The sequence below is a fragment of the Clarias gariepinus genome, chromosome 6 (assembly GCF_024256425.1).
Source record: "Clarias gariepinus isolate MV-2021 ecotype Netherlands chromosome 6, CGAR_prim_01v2, whole genome shotgun sequence".
NCBI classification, from domain to species: Eukaryota; Metazoa; Chordata; class Actinopteri; order Siluriformes; family Clariidae; genus Clarias; species Clarias gariepinus.
In genome coordinates, this window is record NC_071105.1 from 24,315,091 (window position 1) to 24,335,488 (window position 20,398).

The 20,398-nt window shown below is 36.9% G+C and overlaps 2 protein-coding genes across 6 annotated transcripts in view; both read right to left on the reverse strand.

Annotated features, from left to right (window-relative positions):
* Window positions 1-1,169: 1,169 nt before the first annotated feature.
* On the reverse strand, window positions 1,170-4,457 carry manbal (mannosidase beta like). The gene is made up of 3 exons (XM_053497768.1): window positions 4,289-4,457; window positions 3,854-4,018; window positions 1,170-1,599 (listed from the first exon to the last, which is right to left on the reverse strand). The coding sequence occupies exons 2-3, from the start codon at window positions 4,001-4,003 to the stop codon at window positions 1,486-1,488; spliced, it is 264 nt and encodes an 87-aa protein (XP_053353743.1). The 5' UTR covers window positions 4,004-4,018; window positions 4,289-4,457; the 3' UTR covers window positions 1,170-1,485.
* A 10,753-nt stretch (window positions 4,458-15,210) lies between these two features.
* The window catches only part of LOC128526544 (synaptotagmin-2), a 55,365-nt gene continuing 50,177 nt past the window's right edge, over window positions 15,211-20,398 (reverse strand). For all 5 annotated transcript variants that reach the window (XM_053498509.1, XM_053498513.1, XM_053498508.1 and 2 more), the window contains exon 9: window positions 15,211-19,118. In XM_053498509.1, the coding sequence (XP_053354484.1) occupies window positions 18,903-19,118 (216 nt within the window). In that variant the 3' untranslated portion in view covers window positions 15,211-18,902. The remainder of the gene's footprint in view (window positions 19,119-20,398) is intronic.

The following is a 20,398-nucleotide window of genomic DNA, read 5'->3' on the forward strand; positions in this document are numbered from 1 at the left end:
TTGAAACAGATGGGCTACAGCAGCAGAAGACCACACCGGATGGCACTCCTGTCAGCTAAGAACAGGAAACTGTGGCTACAATTCTCATGGGCTTACCAAAATCGGACAACAGAAAATCGGATGAACTACGAGTCTCGGTTTCTGCCATGATATTCGGATGGTACAGTCAGAATTTGGTGTAAACAACATAAAAAACATGGAGCCATCCTGCCTTGTCTACACAGTTCAAGCTGTTGAGGTGCTGTGAACGGTGTAGATATTTTCTTGGCTCACATTGGGTACCGTAGTACTAACTGAGCATCTATTAAATGCCACATCCTACCCGAGTATTGCTAGCTGTTCCTGTCCATCACTTAAATACAGGATAATAATGTCACAAAGCTAAAATCATCTTAAACTTGCTTTTTAAACATAACAGTAAGTTGACTGCACTAAAATTGCATCCACAGTCTCAATCTCAATCCAATAGAAAAAGTAAAAAAAAAAAATCCCTTACCACAAATGTTGTCTGCATCATCTTCCAGCTAAATCTGACTTAGAGGAATCTCCCCTGCTGTTCTGCCCCTTTCAGTGGTTTTAAGTTGACTGACCGCACCTTTCTCAGTTTTACTTTTGCTAAAGTTCTTTTTAAACGTACAAAGAACTTCCTTAAGTATATACACTTTCTAAGAACGAAGGAGCAAATATTCCAATATAAATCTTAGTAAAGTAATTGAGATATTATACTATACTATATTGATGCTGAAATTATAGGCAATATTAGACTAGTCACTGATCATAGTTTTCCTAGGTATAAATTTCTTTTTCTGTTAAATAATAAATAATTATTATCTGAAGTAAATCTGGATCCCGTTTAAAAGACAGTGAACTGGGGAGTGAGCAAGTAAGTCACAATAAACTTATACCAACTATTAGGTTCTTTTGTTCCTGAACTTTCAACTGATGGAACAAAAAGGCTTAGATGATGGTATTTAAATGCTTATTTGTTGAGTTATTAAAGGTTGTATTAAACTGATTCAATTCACGTGAATAGTTAAACCAGCTAATTGTTTCTAAAACTATATAATAAATTAAATAATGTTAATTGGTTAATTCTCAACAATGTAACACAAAAAACAGACCTCTCTGTGTTGATTTATGCAATGATCACATTACAAGAGGATAACCAGAATGGTCCAAAACAGTCAAATTTATTATACAGATACACAAATACATACAAAATGATTGTTTAAAATATGCAAATACAAAATAAGGTTTTATCCACCGGGCTTATAACAGTAAGCTAATGAATGAATGAAGTATGTATTAGTGTAAATATGATTACTGTTGTAGATCTACTGCAGGGTCAGGTCAGGTTTAGTGTTTAGTTTGGGTGGTCCATGTGAAAGTGTCTTACTTTAGTGTTTTGTCTGTGTGTTATATTTTCTGTCATAAAACAAAACCGAAATGTCATGTTCTCACACACGTGTTTACACACAGGCAGCCTTATCTTTTCTTCTTGCTCTCCTTTTTCAGTTTTTGCCGGATTTGTTGCGCAGGTGCTTTGGGCTTTCTGCTTGGCTCAGAGGTTTTCGGTTCAACTGGTTCTGAAGTCTCTTCCTGTAATCAAACGCAAAAACCAGACCAGCCTTAAATTATCTTTTATATAATACTGTAATGGATTATAACAACATTTCTGTTATTTCTCTCTTGGTATTTTCATGTTTTATTTTTCAGGGTTTTTTGGAGGGACAGAGGTGGATTTATTTAATTCAAAAATCCAAGTTTTGGGACCAGTCTTTCCAACATAAAGACTTTTTGAATTTACTTCAGCTTAGCAAAAAATCTAATGACTTTTTGAGCTGAGGATGGTGACCATCCTGTAACCGACATGACATTTATTTACAACATTCGATCACTATACTGTGCCATCTCTGCAATTTAATTTATTATTTTTTCTTTTTCTTTGTTGTAAATGTTCTTCTAAATTCAAAATCTCAGTAGTTCTCAGCAGCGTGCCTGGCCCAAAATAAAAAATAAAAAATAACATTTCAGTAGGGTAAAATTATTGACAAGCAAAGAACTACTGAGATTTTGAATTTATAATTACTAAATTCTGAAAGGATAGTGCTAGACCACCAACTTCAAGAAAGATATGCAGTCAGGCAAAATACATAAATAAATAACTGGAGATCACTTAAACATTTACTGAAGTTGTATTAAAGGAAAAAAACACCCAAGTTTAATAGTGATAAGAGCATTTCACCAAACACAGGGCAAAAGGAACTGACAGGATTGGGACCGCTCTAAGTAAACCATTTGTTAATGAGAAGAATTGGAAAAATACTTATGAGAAAGATTCGCTGAGAAAGATTTGTCCAGGGAGAGACAGTGGACATGGTCTCTGAGTATAAATATTTGGGAGTGCATCTGGATAACAAACTGGACTAGTCAGTTAACACACTGGCACTCTACAAGAAAGGACAAAGGCCGGTTTACTTCCTGAGAAGGCTCAGGTCTTTTAACATCTGCAATGCCATTCTTCAGATGTCTTTGAATCTGTTGTGGCAAGTGTCGTTTTGTGTTATGTTAAATAATACTTTCTGGCACTACTGTTCCCACAACTCTAGATAATTTCCAAGTCCAAGTGCAATATCTGATTATCAGTACATTTGTGCAATATTCTTTTCTATTCACTTATACTACATTTCAAGTGCAATATCAGTATACAAATTATTTTTTTCAGTGCAATATGTAACTGTGTGCTATATTCAGTTTTATTTTTGCTTCTATTTATTGTATTTTTCTTTTAATTTTATTTATTGAATTTTTTTTTGTCTCTGTTTTTTGTATTATTATTATTATTATTATTTATCAATGCAACTGTATGACCAAGACAAAGCAATTTTCCTCTGGGATAAAAAAAAGTTCTTTGAATCTTAAATCTTGGAAAAGGCTCCCATTTGCTAGGGATAAAGGTCTAAACATTGGAAAGGTAGTGTCGTCTAATAAGATCAGACTGACCCTATTCCAAAAGCCATGGGTGCATCAGGGTAAGAAAGGAAGCACATGTAGCGATGTATCCATCATGCATCATGTTATGTTATGAATTTCCTCTAGTGACTCTGGCAGCATGGTAGCATAGTGGTTAATAATGTGGCCTTGCACCTACAAGGTTCGTGTGTGGAGTTTGCATGTTCTCCCAGTGTTTGGTTGGTTTTTTTCTGGTTTCCACAATCCAAAGATATGCAGATTAGGCTAATAGGTGTTCCCAAATTGCCTGTAATGTGTGCCCAGTGATGGATTGGGCAGGGTGTACCCTGCCTCATGATCTAAGTTTCTGGGATAGGCTCCAGGCCCCCTACAGCCCTGTACAGTATCAGCAGTATACATTTAGGCATTTTGTAAGTCGCTCTTATCCAGAGGTGTAATAAGAGATAAGCAATAAGAGATTCATTACACATCTGAGCAGTTGAGGGTTAAGGGCCTTGCTCAAGGGCCCAACAGTGGCTACTTGGTGATTGTGGGGTTTGAACCTGGGATCTTCCGAACCATAGTCCAATGCCTTAACCACTGAGCTACCCCTGTATTGTGGCATTGTGACTCGAGGTGGAAGGATGCTGATTGTGGGTCACTCTGGCCATAAGACTGCAATACAACTCAAATTATTGGGATAGATCTAGTCTTGTGACAACTGATTGATTGAATTTCTTCCTAAGAAGGCTGAATGAGCGTGCTTTAGTTACTTTTCTGTAAAAAAGAGTTTACTGCGTTACCAACACTTTGATACAGACATGTACAGCAGTAAACAGACAGAGACAAAGACATTACACTGCTAGTCTGTAGGTTAGGTGTAATGTGCTGCAGCTGTTACCTGATCGTGGCTCTTGGAGGTGGGTATGATTATGGCTAAAATGCAGACGAGTTGAAAAATTGCTCCCAGAAACAGGCCATAGCGTAAAACACTCTCAAAAAAAGTGGGCTCAGGAACCTCCGGCGGCGACAGATCCAAATCCCCAGACATGGCGCTGATCTGTGCCTGAACAAAAACGACATGTTTATATACAGAGAAACACAACTCGCACAGATCCCCGCTATGATGTGTGGCGATGGAGTACCACAACAACGAGCCAAACTAATAGCCTGTAAAGCTATCTAACACACTGCTCCACTGTGGCTCTGACCCACTTCATGGCTTTATCAGTTCCGTCATAAAGTCACTAAAAGTACAAGCTCCACACAAGCATGTAGTAACTCACCATTAATATCACATTAATATATAAAAACACGCACACATTGTACTACTTACACTCTAAACGCAGCTAAATTCTTCCGTACTCCGTATTTATGGTTCAACATCCGGTGTAACAGAAATAGTTGACGTTGTGAATGTTGACTTTTACGCAAACACGCATGCGCAAACTCGAGCGCATGCGCCATAGACGGAAGCTTAATTCAGCTTGCTGAATCATATATGGCAGATCTATTTATGTCGCGATATCATTTAGTTCTCTCTAAAAATATGGAAAGAGATTTGTAACGTTAACTAGGACGATCTGGTAAAATAGCGCAACTAGTAATAAATTATAAGTATAAAAGCCACAAGGCAACTTGTTTTGCTTTAAACGATTTGTTTTCAGCCAAATGCAGTACAAATGAATAAAGTATTTTGTTGTACGTTAAGATAACGAACTACAATAGCGTTTCACCATTACACAGCATTAAACGTTTGAGGTTTTACCCATGACATGTCAGATATTAATAATTAATTAGTGCCGCACGTGAGCCTTTGAGCCTACAGTTCACAGTTTAATTAAATAAACAGAGTCAATTATTTTCGGTAAACCGGTCTTTTGTTTCACTCTTGCTCTGTAGTTGCACGTGTCTCCGAAATAAAAGTGACACACCGCCCCCTGGTGTACATTTGTTTTCTACACGGCTTTATGCACACAGACACTGGAGGTTCAAGGCGACACTGCTAACTGATCTGGAAAATTGTCGACTAAGTTTAAAGCTTTATATATTCAGGTCCATATTAATGTAATCCTGTTTTTAGCTCTGCATTACACTTATTAGCTCAACAGGATGTAGTAGAATTATACACCTTATAATTAAAGTATTATATTAAAAACCTTTAGAAATTGTAGATTCTTTATAGCAATTTTGTATTTTAAAAGATAAATTGTTAATGATCTACTACACCTACACAATCTCAAGTAATAAACCTGATCTTTCACTCTGGGGTGGTCGACATTTCCAAAATGACTGTATACATTAGATGTATTGCTGCAAACAACCAAGAAAAAAGTCCTCCACTGGAAAGCTTGGGTTAGTCTTCACTCCAAGGAGAAGGCAAAGACTTTTTATTTGTGTCATAAGCAAATCTGTCATGGCTGACAATAAAAATTAATCTCTAGGTGAACAGTTTAATCAAAACATGAGACTTTAGTTACTGCTACTGCATGTTAAGTCATTACATGTTAAAGTTGTGCAAGAAAACATAAATTACAATAAAAACCAGAAAATCTAATTCTCACTTAGCTCTAAACTGCACTGCAGTCTGATAATTTCTGTACAGAAAAATGTAGGTGGTTATGAAAGTAATTATGTCTTTTGCAATAAAAGTGTCTGGTGCAATAAAAGTGTCTGGTACATCGTGGGGTGCTGTTTAGAAACATAAAAAAAAAAAAAGTTAAGCTGTAAATGGCAAAAAAAACATTTAAATGCCTGTCTTCTTTTTGGCTGCTAGAGACTGAGGCAGGTCATTTTTTCCATGTTTTATGCCTTTTCAGTGACCATGATAAATAACTACTCTGTTCAGTAGTTATTTATCCGCCTGTGGTGTTGCGTTAGATATATTGCACAAGAGAGCTATCAATACACAGAGCTGCATTTCACTAACTGGAGCCAAGCCTGCACACAAAAGCCCCTGAAAAAGGCAGGAAATCAAATTTTGTTATGAGGTGTTCAAGTCAAACCTGGACTTTTCCTGTCATGTAAAACAGAACACAGTTATGAGAGCAAAAACTCCATTTATTTCTCTATATAATGCCCTGCTACACTAACACACATATCCAATTGTTTCTCTGATGCTTGGATACCATCAAGGTAAGTTTTCTCATTACACCTGAGCCATGATCGAACTGCTTGCTTCCTGCCTGAAATGCTGGCCTCCCAGAAACTTCTTTAATGGCACAAACATACGCAAATTGCTGGTCAGTGAGGTCAGGACTGGTCCCAGCCGAGTTCCTGTAATGTGAAAATTATGTTCCTGAACGATTTACACAGACAAATGTGTCTCGTCTGCAAGTTATCTGTCAATTTTCAAGGTTCAGGCATTCCTCTCACTAAATGTTTACAGGGATGACTACTGTGGGCTCCGATCCACCTCGACTGGGATCGACATTCACGGATGTATGGCCTTCTTTAAAACCTAATGGTTTTCTGTTTTACAGTAACAAGATGAATTAGTTCCTGTTTTGATAGACATGTCCAATGATTTTATCTAATTATCTTTTTAATTTCTTTTAAATTACCCAGAAACAGGCACTTTCCTTTTTTAATTTTAACTTGGAACAACTTTGTTAAACAATCAACCATCTTCCTATGGCCTCTGTCTCACAAGCTGTGATATTTCTAGCTTCCAAAAAGGCATTCGATTGTGTGGGGTATCTCTTTCACACTTTAGAGAAATTTGGCTTCAGAAAGAACTTTCTCTCATGGGTGAAACCACAGTATTCATTCCCCCTGCCCTCAGTGAGGACCAATAATACTTAATCAGCCAATTCACTTCACTGCTCCACTCGGCAGACCGTCACCTTAAACCCGCTTCTGTTTACCTTAGCCATTAAACCCCTCTCCATCACGCTTTGTCAGAGCCTCAGTATTACAGCATCCTCAGCAGCAGAGTGGAACAGCAAGTATTTCTGTATGCGGGTGACCTTTTTATGTATACTTTGCCGATTTCTTACTGTTTGCCCCTGTGGCTCTCTCTATCCTTTAATCATTTGGTGCTCCAATCTAGTTTTAAACTGAGTTTGAATAAAAGCAAACTACTTTCTCTGAGTAAGTCGGCACATGAATCCCCACAACATAGCCTGCCATCAAGATTGTAAAACCTGGCTTTATTACCTGTAGGGCCTCAAGTAACTACAAATGTAGGGACCTTTACAATGATAATTTCACCCCGCTTTTGATCAGCGTACAAGAGGACTTTAATTGTTGCTCAGTGTTGAACTTATATTTGACAAAATTAATACCATCAAAATGAACATTGTTTGTAAATTTTTTTATTTCTTTCATTGTGTCCCCACCTTCCTTCCCCCTAACTTTTTTTCTTCTTCAGAAAATCAATACCACTATTTTTGGCTTTATTTGCTAAAAAAAAAATAATAATAATAAAAAACAAGGATATGCAATCAATTTCTAGAGACAAAAGGCACTACAGGGAATAGCTCTCCCTAATCTGAGGTTTTGCTTTTTGGGCTGCCAATTTTAGAATAATACAGTTTTGGCTACAGTCTGACTCATATCAATCCCCCTACCTGGCTTAAAATGGAAGATGCTTCTTGTAGTCAAACATATTCTATATATGCCCCAATAATGGCAAGTCATGCCTCTGTCTCTGGTGGATAGAATCTTTACTGTTTGGTAAAACTTAGGCATTAAATCACTTAAAACAGTTATCTAAGAAATTTGATTTGCCCCCCAATAAACTGTTTTTAAGGTATTTATAGATCTGCAGCTTTGTTAGTAAAAGATTCTCTCAATGTCCTGTCTTGTTCCAGGCTTACCCTTAAACCGACCATGCCACATATTTATAGTCAGATTCAATCTCAGTGTTTGGTTTCCTTGTGTCCCATCAAGACACTCTGGGAAACAGGTTAGGAAATGAGAGGAACTTTTAAATGATGCTCTTCAAAAAAAATTAATTAATCATATCTTTGTGCAAAACTTGGACTGGTAAAGTATAAAATTGTACGCAGTACCCATCTTTTGAAGGTTCGGCTCCCTGAGAGCTATTAAGATGTGAATTCAATGTGTGACAGGTGTCTCAGGGCACCAGCAAGCACCGAGACAAATTTTGGTCTTGTCATGGCTTACGATTACTGGGCGAAATCTTTAGGTCATTGTCATGTTTTTTTTTAACCTAATGTTATGTTCGCATTGTTCAGTGTTACTCCATCCACAGTACCACTCTCCTGTTTACAGGCACCCTTTATAAGGTTTGCAACTCTGCTACCCAGATGAATGGTGCTGCTTATGTGAAAATTTTCAGTACCCCTTCACATACATTTTGGTTGAAGAAAATTCTTAAATTAGAAAAGATCAGATGCTCATTAAATGGCTCCATTAGAAAATTTAATGAAAAATGAGACCCATTCCAGACATCTCTGCATACTTTTTTTTTTTTTTTTTACATTTACACGGTTGATCATTTGGCTGTTCGTATTCAAATCGACTTAAATTTGAGACAGGATGCAATTGAGCAGTTGAAGATTTTACTGGTAGTAAACGTTCCTGTTCAGATTTTATCCAGTAATTCTTTTGTATTATTGATTAAAATAAGTGCCCTGTTTTCTGCTTTTACAGAGAACTACAGTATAGGGGCTTATTACCCAGAGACGAGCAGAGGTAAAAAAAATTTAGAGTGTAAAATATGAGAGTGGTAATGAATAATTGATTGGAGTCATTTTAAAATGTTGTTGCCTCCAACGAGGACAGCTGTTTCTCTTCCCCTTTGGTGGAATCTCTTATATTCTACCCCCTAAAAAGCCCCCAGATGGTTGTTCAGTATCTTGGCACATTCCTAAAAAATAAGAAATGTTCAGTCTAACCAAGAATATTTTAGATTCGTAACAGTATTACTGCATGAAAAAAAAAAACAGTTTTGATGATCGGTTTCAAACCTCTCATTAATATATATTAGTTCACACACTGCTGTATATGCATATGGCTAAACAGGCTATATTCTGTATATATTGCTCATAAAACACCAAAGATAAATTATAATATTATCATATAGTTATCATATTTTAAAATGAGCATTAGCCACAAGAGCAAGATATCCTTCGATCCTTCTTCTCTTTGAGGTTACTCACATCTAAATTCCTTTTAATCACTGTTTCTATCTTAAATTGAACTCATTGCTCTGTGATGGGTCGCTTCAGTTATCTATGATGTCAAAAGTGGTTATTGTTGTAAGGGGAAGAAATGTCACTTAGGATCTATTGTGCATTTAAAAATCTAGCTCTATTAAAAAAATTGAGGCAACTATTTGCATCAGCTCTGTAAATATATTTAAACAAGATTTATTTGTAATAATCACCGCACAAACAAGCCCAACCCATAGAGGCCTCCCAGTGCATTGCACCTAAAGCATCTGCCGCTAACGCTCTGAACACACCCCTAGAAGCCCTTAGGAGTCACGCCCATGGGGCCAGAGCTGCCCTGGTGGCAAACTTAATGTTAATTGTTTTTAATGTTATTATAATTAATTATGTAGAGTTTTGTAGAATGTATAACACCCTGTCACATTTTTATCAGTGTAACACACACACAGTCACACACGGCCAATTTGGAAACACCAATCAGCCTACAATGCATATCTGGATTGTGGGAGGAAACTGGAGTACCCAGAGAAAAACCCACCAATCACAGGGAGAACATAAAAACTCTACATACTCACACAGACCAGTGGCTAGAATCAACCCTCTATCCTGGAGGTTTAAGACGATCATGCCACCATGTCATCCATTACATTAACTTTCAACATGACTTTCAATACTTTCAAAACCGTTTTCATCTGTTAATACTATTCGTGTTGTGCATCTATAATGACTAAGTGGGTATCTGCCAAAATCTGATCCTGAGACATGTGTGTTCAATTAAGAGTCACAGGTTTAAATGTAGGAGGTGGACAAACCCAGCTCAACTCATTTGCAGAGCCCGGCTTTAAATCATAAATGTTTTTCATGACAAGAAAAAGGCTACACTCATATCTGAGATGGAAATTTGACCTAAACCTTTGTCATTACTTGGACACCGATGCTGTAAAAACTTTTTATTTACACGATCGTATTTGGTTTCCTGTGGTGCTTTGATGGGAATGTGGATTTCACCCACACAGCCAATTATATCTGCAACTCCTGACATGGCTGGCTTCCTTTCTGACACTAACATATGTCCCTGGAAAACAATAGAAAAAAAGCACCAGGGCACATTGTGTACTGTTAGTGCATCATATATTTTCAGCATCAGTAAAATTGTACAGAAAACCACTATTGGGGAAAAAAAAACACGATGATGCAGAAGGAAGGCATGAAATTGTTTTTTTGTGGCCTAGTGAAGGAGAATCGATGAGCAAAAATAACCATAGGGTTTATCTGTCCATGTGTCTGCCTCTCTGAAAGATAAATAGCCCTCTGTTCATGGGCTAATTCATTACAGACATAATGTTCAGCGTATTATTCATATTCTTTATTTAAATAGGATGTTTAATGAACAGGCATAACATTTCTGACACAGATTAAATGCATGCAAGAATTCTCTGCTTCTTGAATCTGAAACGGGTAGCTTAGTTTAACTCTTAAAAAATTGACATGCAAGCTTTAGAACCTTCTACTGTGTATGGTCTGCATGATAAACAGCTATTGTAATAAAATCCCTGAAAACCATTTTCCTCTTTTGCTTTATTGACTGCGTATCCTTCTGCATAAACTACCTAGGCAGAGATGGGAGAAATGAAAGAAAGCATGGCCATGGCAACTCAATGGGTGATTGAAATTTTTTTCAGCTTGTGTTCATAGAAAAGCTCTTTAGTTCAGACCAATATAATATATGGTGTTGTCGTTTGTACCTTTGCGTAATTTGTGCTTTGAAAAGACAATGTTTGCTTAGTCTGTTTCCAGACATTAAAATCAGTGAGCAAGAAAGTACATTACACTCCTTCATGTTCATTACACCCACGGTTGCATTTAAATTAGGTTAGATTAGATTCGATTTTTACTGTCATTGTGCAAGGAACATGTACAAATCCAATGAAATGCAGTTAGCATCTAACCAGATGTGCACAAGTGGTATATATTTATAGTAAATAACAAGTGCAGATATAATAATGTAATGAGGTTCATATTTACAAGTGTCTGGATGTCTAATGCATGTCTGTGCAGTATATAAGATATTATAAGAAATAGATCTTCTTTCACTGTGGATATAAACAGTAGGATGCAAAATTTTAAGCCACCCGTCTTTTTTATATATATATTTTGCTTCCAAAGGGCCAGACTGTCTTGTATTTTAATGTAGTTTTGAAGAATAGTTCTCCATGCTTCCTGAAGGACTTTTTTTTTTGTTGCTCTCACTTTTGGCAAGTTTTTGGCTCTCGGTTTCAGTCTAGTTCCTGCATGTGAGCAGTATCAGAATAATGTGTGTTAAGCCACTCAGTGACCTAGGAATCATTTAAGCATAAAAACATCTAACTTAAGGCATAAACCAGTGAGAAACAGTACAGATGATGATGTGATTAGTATACTGGTGATGCTGAAGCTGAGCGTTTAGAACAGACAAGAGGGGAAATGAGGTTGCTGCAGAGATTGTTAAAAATATATATTTTTTTTGCCACTTTCAGTCGGTCATAGTAAAATATTTGTTCCCATTTCTAAAACTCAGATGACATGGATCAATTCCAGCAGCTTATAATTGGAACAATTAAAGAACAATAAAACCATAAACAACTGTTATTTCGGTTTCTAGATGGATGTCAGGCAGAACCTATGTGGTGCGGTATGGAGAGCTCCACCACGAGATATTTAGATGTTTATAAGAGTCCTAACGCAGGGCTTTAGAGGAGGTCAGTGAAACAGGAGAAGAACGAACAAAAATCCTTCCATTTGGAGATGGCGTGGGATTATTAATTAGAAAACTCAAAAGGAACCCGAAAACAAAAATAAACAGAGCACCGCAGTCCACGCGAGGACGGACGGGGCTCGGATAACTAAAAATAAAACGTATAAGATCTTCTCAGTGCCTCCGTCTTTACCGAGGATTTACAGGAGAGACAGAGAAAGACAGAGAGATTTGTGTTTTGTGCACTTTAACCTGAGAGCGGACGCTAAACTAAGGCGTATCGCGCTCGCTCACTTTCTCTCTCTTGCCGGCGTCTGAGGCAGAGGCTGGGTCTCTGTCGTCTTTCTGCGACAGAGACTTTCTTTCTTTCTTTCTTTCTTTCTCCCTTCGGCCTTGATACCTTACCGCTGCTACCTAAATAATCTCACGAAGGGCGGCGTCATCAGGACCCTTAAGTAAACACGCCGCCAGGTGCGGCTCGTTCAGGCTGATTGCGGCGTTGCCTGGCAACCGCGTGTATAACTGGCCGCGCCTCTGCCTGTTCAGAACTCCGCGGGTTAGCTGCCGCGGATCGGCCCGTTCCAAACAGTGCAAAGCATTTTCGCGCGGTTCTGCCCTTTGTGAGACCTGCGTCGTTACAGGACCAAAATAATTATTTTTACTGGAATTAAATATATATTTAAAAATAATTCTGCCGAAATATAGGACTAACTCACCAAATGCTCTTCGTCTTCTTCTTCTTATTTTTAATATTATTAATTTATTTATTTGAATTGTGCAATTTCATGTATTTGTGCTGTGCTATTTCTTTTTAATTTTTTTTGCTCAGTCATTTTTGTAGCTATATAGTTGGCTCAAATTAAATCAAATTGTTTTTTTCTTTCATCTTGCTTAGGTTGTCCAAAAAAAATGATATGTCACTCTATATTGCACAATAATGACCCGTATATTAAACATAGTAATGCGCCAAAACGCCTGAAAATGTTCTGAGTTTAAGGAATACTTTCACTCACCCACTGTTTTATATTGTATAGTGCTTATCCTGTACAGGGTCATGTGGTGCCAGTCCATCACAGGGCACACACACACACAATGGGCAATTTGGAAATGCCAATTATCCTACTCTGCATGTCTTTGGGCTGTGGGAGGAAACCAGAGAATCTGGAGGAAACCAATTTTTTAAATTTGATTTACATAATTACATTTCATTTAATATGAAGAAATGAGGGGTGTCCCAATACTTTTACACAGTACTGTATGCGTCAATGAAGCGTGTGTAAATAAATGAGCTCAAATGCGCATAATACCTGGGAAGTGTTTGACTGTATGTAATCACTTGACATGTGACTAAGTGAAAGTCTGTGTGGATGTACAGTCTGGAGTAGATAGAAATTATTGCTTAGCAATAAGATTTGCTTTTCAACCATTTGGTGTATTATTATATTATATTTGAATATTGTTATACAAATGGCAGCATGGTGGTGTAGTGGTTAGCACTGTCGCCTTGCACCTCCAGGGTCTGCGTTCGATTCCAGGGCCGACTCGATTCCCGTCTCTGTGTGCATGAAGTTTGCATGTTCTCCCCATGCTTGGTGGGTTTCCTCCAGGTACTCCGGTTTCCTCCCACAGTCCAAAGATATGCAGCAGGTTAGGCTATTTGGCATTCCCAAATTGCCTGTAGTGTGTGAATGAGTGTATGTGTGTGTGCCCTGTGATGGATTGGAACCCTGTCCAGGGTGTACCCTGCCTTGTGCCTGAAGTCTCCTGGGATAGGCTCCAGGTCCCCGGTATAGAAGATGAGTGAGTAAGTGAGTTATATAAATGAGTATTGGTGGTGCTTTTGTTGTATTGTGTGAAATACACAACTAAAAAATGTATATTAAAATCTTTGTGTGTGCATTTTTGTGTGTGGAAATCTTTATTTATTTATTTTATTTTTTGTAAACTTTGTTAGATCGAAAACCAACATTAATTTATAGTATTAATTTCTGAGAGCTTTGATCTTTTAATGAAAAAGTAACAAGGTAGCATTTTTTTGGTCTGTTTTAAGCCACTCACTTTCCATTTTAATAGGAACACCTGCACAGGTGTTAATTTATGAAGTTTTTCAAACACCCTTTCATGATTGTGTTCCAGAGACATGAGTTAAAAGGGTTTATTAAGAAGGGTATCCAAACAATCAGAACAGAAAAGGGAAACCCAATCTCAATATTAGGTGAGGTTCAAGTGATTTATGACCGGCAGGTACTGGGTTAGGCTAAGGGCTAAGGAGGTAAGACAAACAACACCGCGTTGGAAACACTGAAAGGCAGTATCAATAATAATCCTTAGCAACAAATTGGAATGAAAAGTTTTGCTTTTGTGTGTAAGAGTTTGCAGTTGTCAGGTGATTCGGAAACCAGGCATTGGGAGTTGTAGCTTTCTGAGTCTGACAAAACTGATCATGTGGCAGTAGCATGATTCAAAAAATCATCAAGAACTTCAATTAATGTGCACATCAGAATGCGGAATAGTGTCATCTTGTCACTTTAATCATGGCATGGTTGTTGGTTCCAAAAGGTTTGGGAATTTCAGAAACTGTTGATCTCCTGGGAATTTTACATATAACAGTCTTAAGTGTCTACACAGAATGATGTAGAAAACAACAACAAAAAACACATACTGTGTGTAGCGGGGTTGTAGGCTGAAACAAGTTGTGTTTCAAAGGACAATGACCAGATTGGTATAAACTGACAAGAAGTCTAATTCAAATGAACATTATTTACAACCCATGGTGAGCAGAAAAGCATCAGTTGCTATGTGATTGGCTGATTGGATAACTGCATGAATTTGCAACTGTACAGTACATGAATGGCTTAACAAAAATTTTTGAGATTGCTAATATAGAAAAAAGAACCTGAAATCTTATAACTTGAAAATCTTATACTATGTATGCTATGTTTAAAGTATTTGAAATGAGAGATCAGATTTATAGTTTAACTATAAAATCAAGGTACATTATTTCCAGGGACAGAGAGAGTGAACTAAAATGACTTGAATGTCTAATATAATAATGCTATTAAGAATGCTAATAATAAGAATTAAGAATGCTAATAATAAAAACCTTATTATTCTTACTAAGACTCTTATTGCATCATGATATCATGCACTTATTATAGGGGTCTATATATTATATAACTGATGTATAAATAAGTTGACTAGGTGATCTATAACTGCATTGCTCGAACACAGTGTGATATTCCTGTTTGTTTTGATCTTTATTACCTTAGAAACACTAAATAAAATGAATATAATGCATTTATATTTTTGTAAGCATTTAGATAGGAGAATGTATTTAGAATTTATAGAAATGTAGTTAAGAACTGACATACTACTCCACGCAAAGATATTTAAAAGACTTTATTTCGTATGATTAGCTAGTCGATAACCAATGGATGAATGTGCATGTAGACCTTTTTTTTTAGTGGCTGGTATCTCTTCAAGTACGAACATTATTGGTTTACAGAATAACAATAACCTACAGGTGTAGTAAAGGTTTATCTTCTGATGGTAAATGGTTTTGCTCTGTAAGAGATAAAAGCATGCCAAAGCATCCACAAAAGGAATCACTGACACAGGTACCTCTACACGAGACACAATGGACGAGCAGGTCTTTGGAAACGTTTTTACATGGTTTCACCATGAAATGAATACAGAGAACGAGTATGTTAGATCATGTTAGTAAGCATGTGTTGACATTATGGCATAGGTGTAAGTGACTGCCATTAATATTGGCCTGGACAGGTGGTGAAATTAAATGTCTTAGCATGGGCAAGGGGCCAGTCATCTGGCATCCAGTGTCCCAGGGAAGACTGGGATTTTGTTGTCTGCTTGGCAGGGGTTTAATGATCCCCTGTAGCTTTTCAATCATGGTGTCACACACACACAAAAAAAAAAACATAAAGATTTTTTTTTTTCATTGGTCCTATTGCAACGTCCTAAGCAGCAGCACAGAAGTCCATGGCAGCTGGACATGACTGAAAAAGCTCACATCACTTTAAAGCAAATGTTCCAGAGACAAAAATACATCTTTGATGGAAATTTAGAAAAGAAGACATTTAAGATGGGGTGGGGGAATAGATCCATTGCTAGACGTTTCATGATGTAAGCACTGTACCAAAGACAGGGCCTGTTGGGGTTTTCGTACTGCTTCCATACACACAGGTTAAAATGAAAAGAAAATGCTCGTTTACAGTAGGCTAGTCACAGCTCCTCCCAATGACAGACATTTCACTGTCACCATTTTAAACTTTTAAAAAGGCCCAGTGTAACTCCTACATAAATTAATGCACAGGATCTTTCAAAAATAAAAAAAATTGGATGTCAGGAAAGAGAAAACAAAAACTAAACTAAACAAAAAAGGATCACACATCACATTAAATTACAGGCTTTTACAACAACATTTTTGTTTTAATAATCTATAATATAGATATATATATATTTTTCTCATCAATTATAAGACACTCATAAATGAGTTCTAGCCATCTGGCAAAAATTCAAACCTTGATTGATTAATGTAAATACATTTGACACACACACTCACACGCAGGCATACACTAACATAGACACACATTGCATAATAAAATCATGCCACTGTTACATGTGGATCACTAGAACTGGACTTGTTCTACTCATCATATCTTTTGCAAGCATTTGTGTACTGATTAATGTGAAACACTAAATCAATTAGTTTTTGGATTACACTGATCACTGATGTAGAGATAGCTACCACTAACATACAAATACTCTATGACTAACAAATGTGTGTGCGTGAACTGGCTCTAGCATGATTTGAGTCCTGCCTTCTTCTGATCTGTTCATTAAAAGAAATAAAGCATTGCACTGCCTTTCAACAGACAGCTACTTTTCTAAAACTTAGATTTCCTTTCACATCTTTTGAATAAAAGGGATGTACAAAGAGTGTGATTTTTTTTTCTTTTTCGTCACTGAGGTACATGTTCTTCTTCTATTTATTATAAGGTTTTGTGGAAAAGGGACCACACATATATGGCTTCTGACTTAGCTTTCCTTATTGTAAATACACACAGATTTCTTTGACTGGAAAACAACAACAACAACAACAACAACAACAACGGAATATTACATTCATAAACCAAACATAACATAACTTATCAGCAAGACTGAACAAATACAAAATAATTTGACAAAGAAACATCCACTGGACATAAAATGTGCAAAAAAGAAAGAAATAAAAGCATGAAAAGCTCATAAATAAACAAAGAAATCACAAACTCAACCACAGTAATATGGCACATTTGATAAAAAAATACCAAAATTGTCACATAGCGCTCCTCAGATCACAAGGATAATAAAGGAACCTGAAAGGCTTTAAAATCTTCAGCTAAAGATTTACATTTATTCCTATACCCGCTTCGGGGAATTTAATAAAGTGTGCAGTCATTGTATTTTTCCTCTACGTTTTATTATCAAAATGACAAATGCCACACATACACAATATATGCTCTATCTTCAAAACATGCTTCTATGTACATCAAGGTACAGACACATGCTGTATTAACAAAGTTTATCAATGCATATGTACAGCACAATTAGAGGAGAGCAGAGGGAAAGAAGTGCCCATTAACGGACCGAACTAAGTATGCCCTATCGTCTCGTCTTGTCCCTTCTAACGTAAAAGAACGGAGATGAGACAGCGCGTGTCGCATCTCCAGTGAACTGCGTCCCTTCCCATTAAACCTGCGTTATTACTTTGGCATTTCAAATGTCTTCTGATTAAATGGTGTTTAATGGGTTTGTTTGTGGTTGTAGGCAAACCTTCTTTCAAACAAACGAGGCAGTGAACTAACCAGAGGCTTCAAATGTATATAATACATTATACAAGATGATGGAAAATGGGTTCGAAGCTTCTGTGAATTAACAGCCATATTAATCGGTGGCGGGTGGTTTGTTCTCACAAAGCATTCTCGGTCAGTTTAAATGATATGTTAAGATGGATGAATTGAGTCCGTATTTACTAAGGCAATACCGCCAGGATAATCTCTTTTTCTTTAAAACCCTACAGAAATACACATCTGCAGCACTGAGATCAGATTTAAGGGTTTAGATATGGTGTATTAGAGTAAATTTATTTTCATCTTATTACACTATTTTTCAAAAGGTACTGTAGGACTTTTTTTATTTTTTTGGTAACAAAAGAGCTATAAATCGCTCCAAAAACCCTGCAGCCCTGACTCTTATGTCATGTTAGTAGCACAGTCACCTTTAAATTTCTAAAAGCTAAAATCACATCTAGCAGCCTTTAAGATTTACATATCTTTCAAATGTTTTTTAAAGTAAATACTTAACATTGACTTGATTTACTGTTCATAAGCAATGTCCTGGTAATGTATACCAGTGTATGGCTAAATTATGTGGTTTCTAAATTTTGCTTTAAATCTCAGTGCCGGTAAAATACTTTAAATTTTTAATTCATGTCACTAAATGTGACAATCTTGGATAGCCATCAATTACAGTTATCAATTATTAACTTATAATAATTGTTGATACATACAAAGTGAAAAACATATATCATGATATAGTTCATATATTTTATTCCTGTACTATTTTAATATATTTTATCAGGTAGTGTGATTTTATTTGTATCGCTCTTATATACATGCAGTGATATCATTTGATTAAATCAAATAATTTTGATGGTAACTGACCAGAGAAGATAAATATGTCTGTTTCATGTAAGCTATATGATTCCATGTGCAAATATCCCTCTGTTGCAGGAGCATGGGGTGATATTTTGAAAAAAAAAAACGCTTTGGGACATCAAAACATGTCGTCTTCAACCACGCTGCTTCCACTCAGTAAACACTACAGGATGAACTGCTTTTTAGGGAGACATGAAGTTTTCACATTCAGCAATGTTGACCTTTTCAAGTACGTTATTCTGAACATTATTTGGAGTAGGCATGGGCAGTGGTTGGTCGCTTTCATGCATTGGTGGCTGGGTTGGATAGGTTGAGGAGGGAGGTTAGTTGATTAGTAGACTTTGTAGAGAGGTGGAGTTACTTCTTGGCATGGAGGGCAGCCAGTGCGCCGTCTATGTCCTCTTCCTCCTTCAGGGTGTGCCACTGAGCGATGGGGCGGCGTGGGTTGGCCAGCATGTCGGACCAGTGCTTCAGCTCTGTGCCCGAGGCCTTGCTGCCGATAAAGATCTTTCCGATGGCATCGTTCTTACCAATCTTGTCATAGTCAAAGACAGTGACCACCACAAGGATTTTCTGGGAAGCAAGACAGACACGGCATTAAAACTCATTTAAAAATCTACAGTTTTATAGTTTGTTTAAAACAAGGAAAGATGTTTGGTTTCAACATGGTATTGGAAAAGTTTTTAAAAGTGCTTTTTATGAATAAACTGTAAAGTTTCAAAAGTTAAAATTGGGATCCCTGGCTTCCAAACTGTTTAATAGAAAACCATTCGGCCTATCGTCAAAAGTTCAAAATCACCAGGATCCAAGGGAGCAAAACTGGCTGTACTCTCTGGAATTGCATTACTCTCACACTCCTGTCAAACACAGTGACACTAACCAATTATGAGCATTTGTGAGATTTATGCATGCAAAAGACAATGGTTTGTACTTTCAACTGGAAGCTTGTATATAATAAAGAGAGCTTAAAATGTGTTAACAATTTGCTATTGTTAACAAATAGTTAACAGTTTATTTTGTTAAGGCATAACTTTTAAAGGTCCTATATTTTACTATTTCTTTAACAAGTTAAAATACATCTCAGAGAAGTGAAATACCCCACTGAAATGTGTTTATACCTTAAACATCTCTCTTTCACTCCTTCTTTGAACATGCCACTGTAATATCCATGTAATTAAGAGCCAGAGAAATGCAGAGCTGGGCAACGAGCCAGGGCAGGGGTTTCTTTGTATCTCACAAAAATGAAACCACTGGGATTTATGTAACTGAATTCATTTGGTGATTAGAATATTTGTGTCTATCATATATTTGATGCTGGGAGAGCCAGGGATCTTATTGGGAGGTGTATTGGTGTAGAGAAAGAGGATAAAGTGTGGGCCAAGAAAAATGATGCTGTCCAACACTGTAGGTATAATCCTACTCAGTGATGGTTATGACATGCCTGCTATATCCAAAGCATCTCTATGAAATGTGCCTGTAGCCCAAAATAATTGAAAGGACTTTCACGGGTATTGCATTTGTGCGCATGGTTTCCCTCTCCAGGTTACGTCCCAGCTGATAGCACAAATTTATCAGTATTGGTTTCTGGAATCGGCTTCTGCTGATAAGCCATGTGGAGATGTCAGGGGAAAAAAAAAATTTCTCGTCTGACCCTGAAAATGTGCTTTCTCCGAATAGCACGATCAGCAACAACCTTCAACAAAGTGAGATAAGCCTTGCTGCAGACTTGTTTGTATTTAACACTAATAACTTCCAGAGCTAATTCAATGTCTTCGCAGTACAGGCTAATGATTTAACAAGTCCCCGAATAAAGAGTTCCAAATTAAATACATTAAACTTGGAGCATTTTTCTC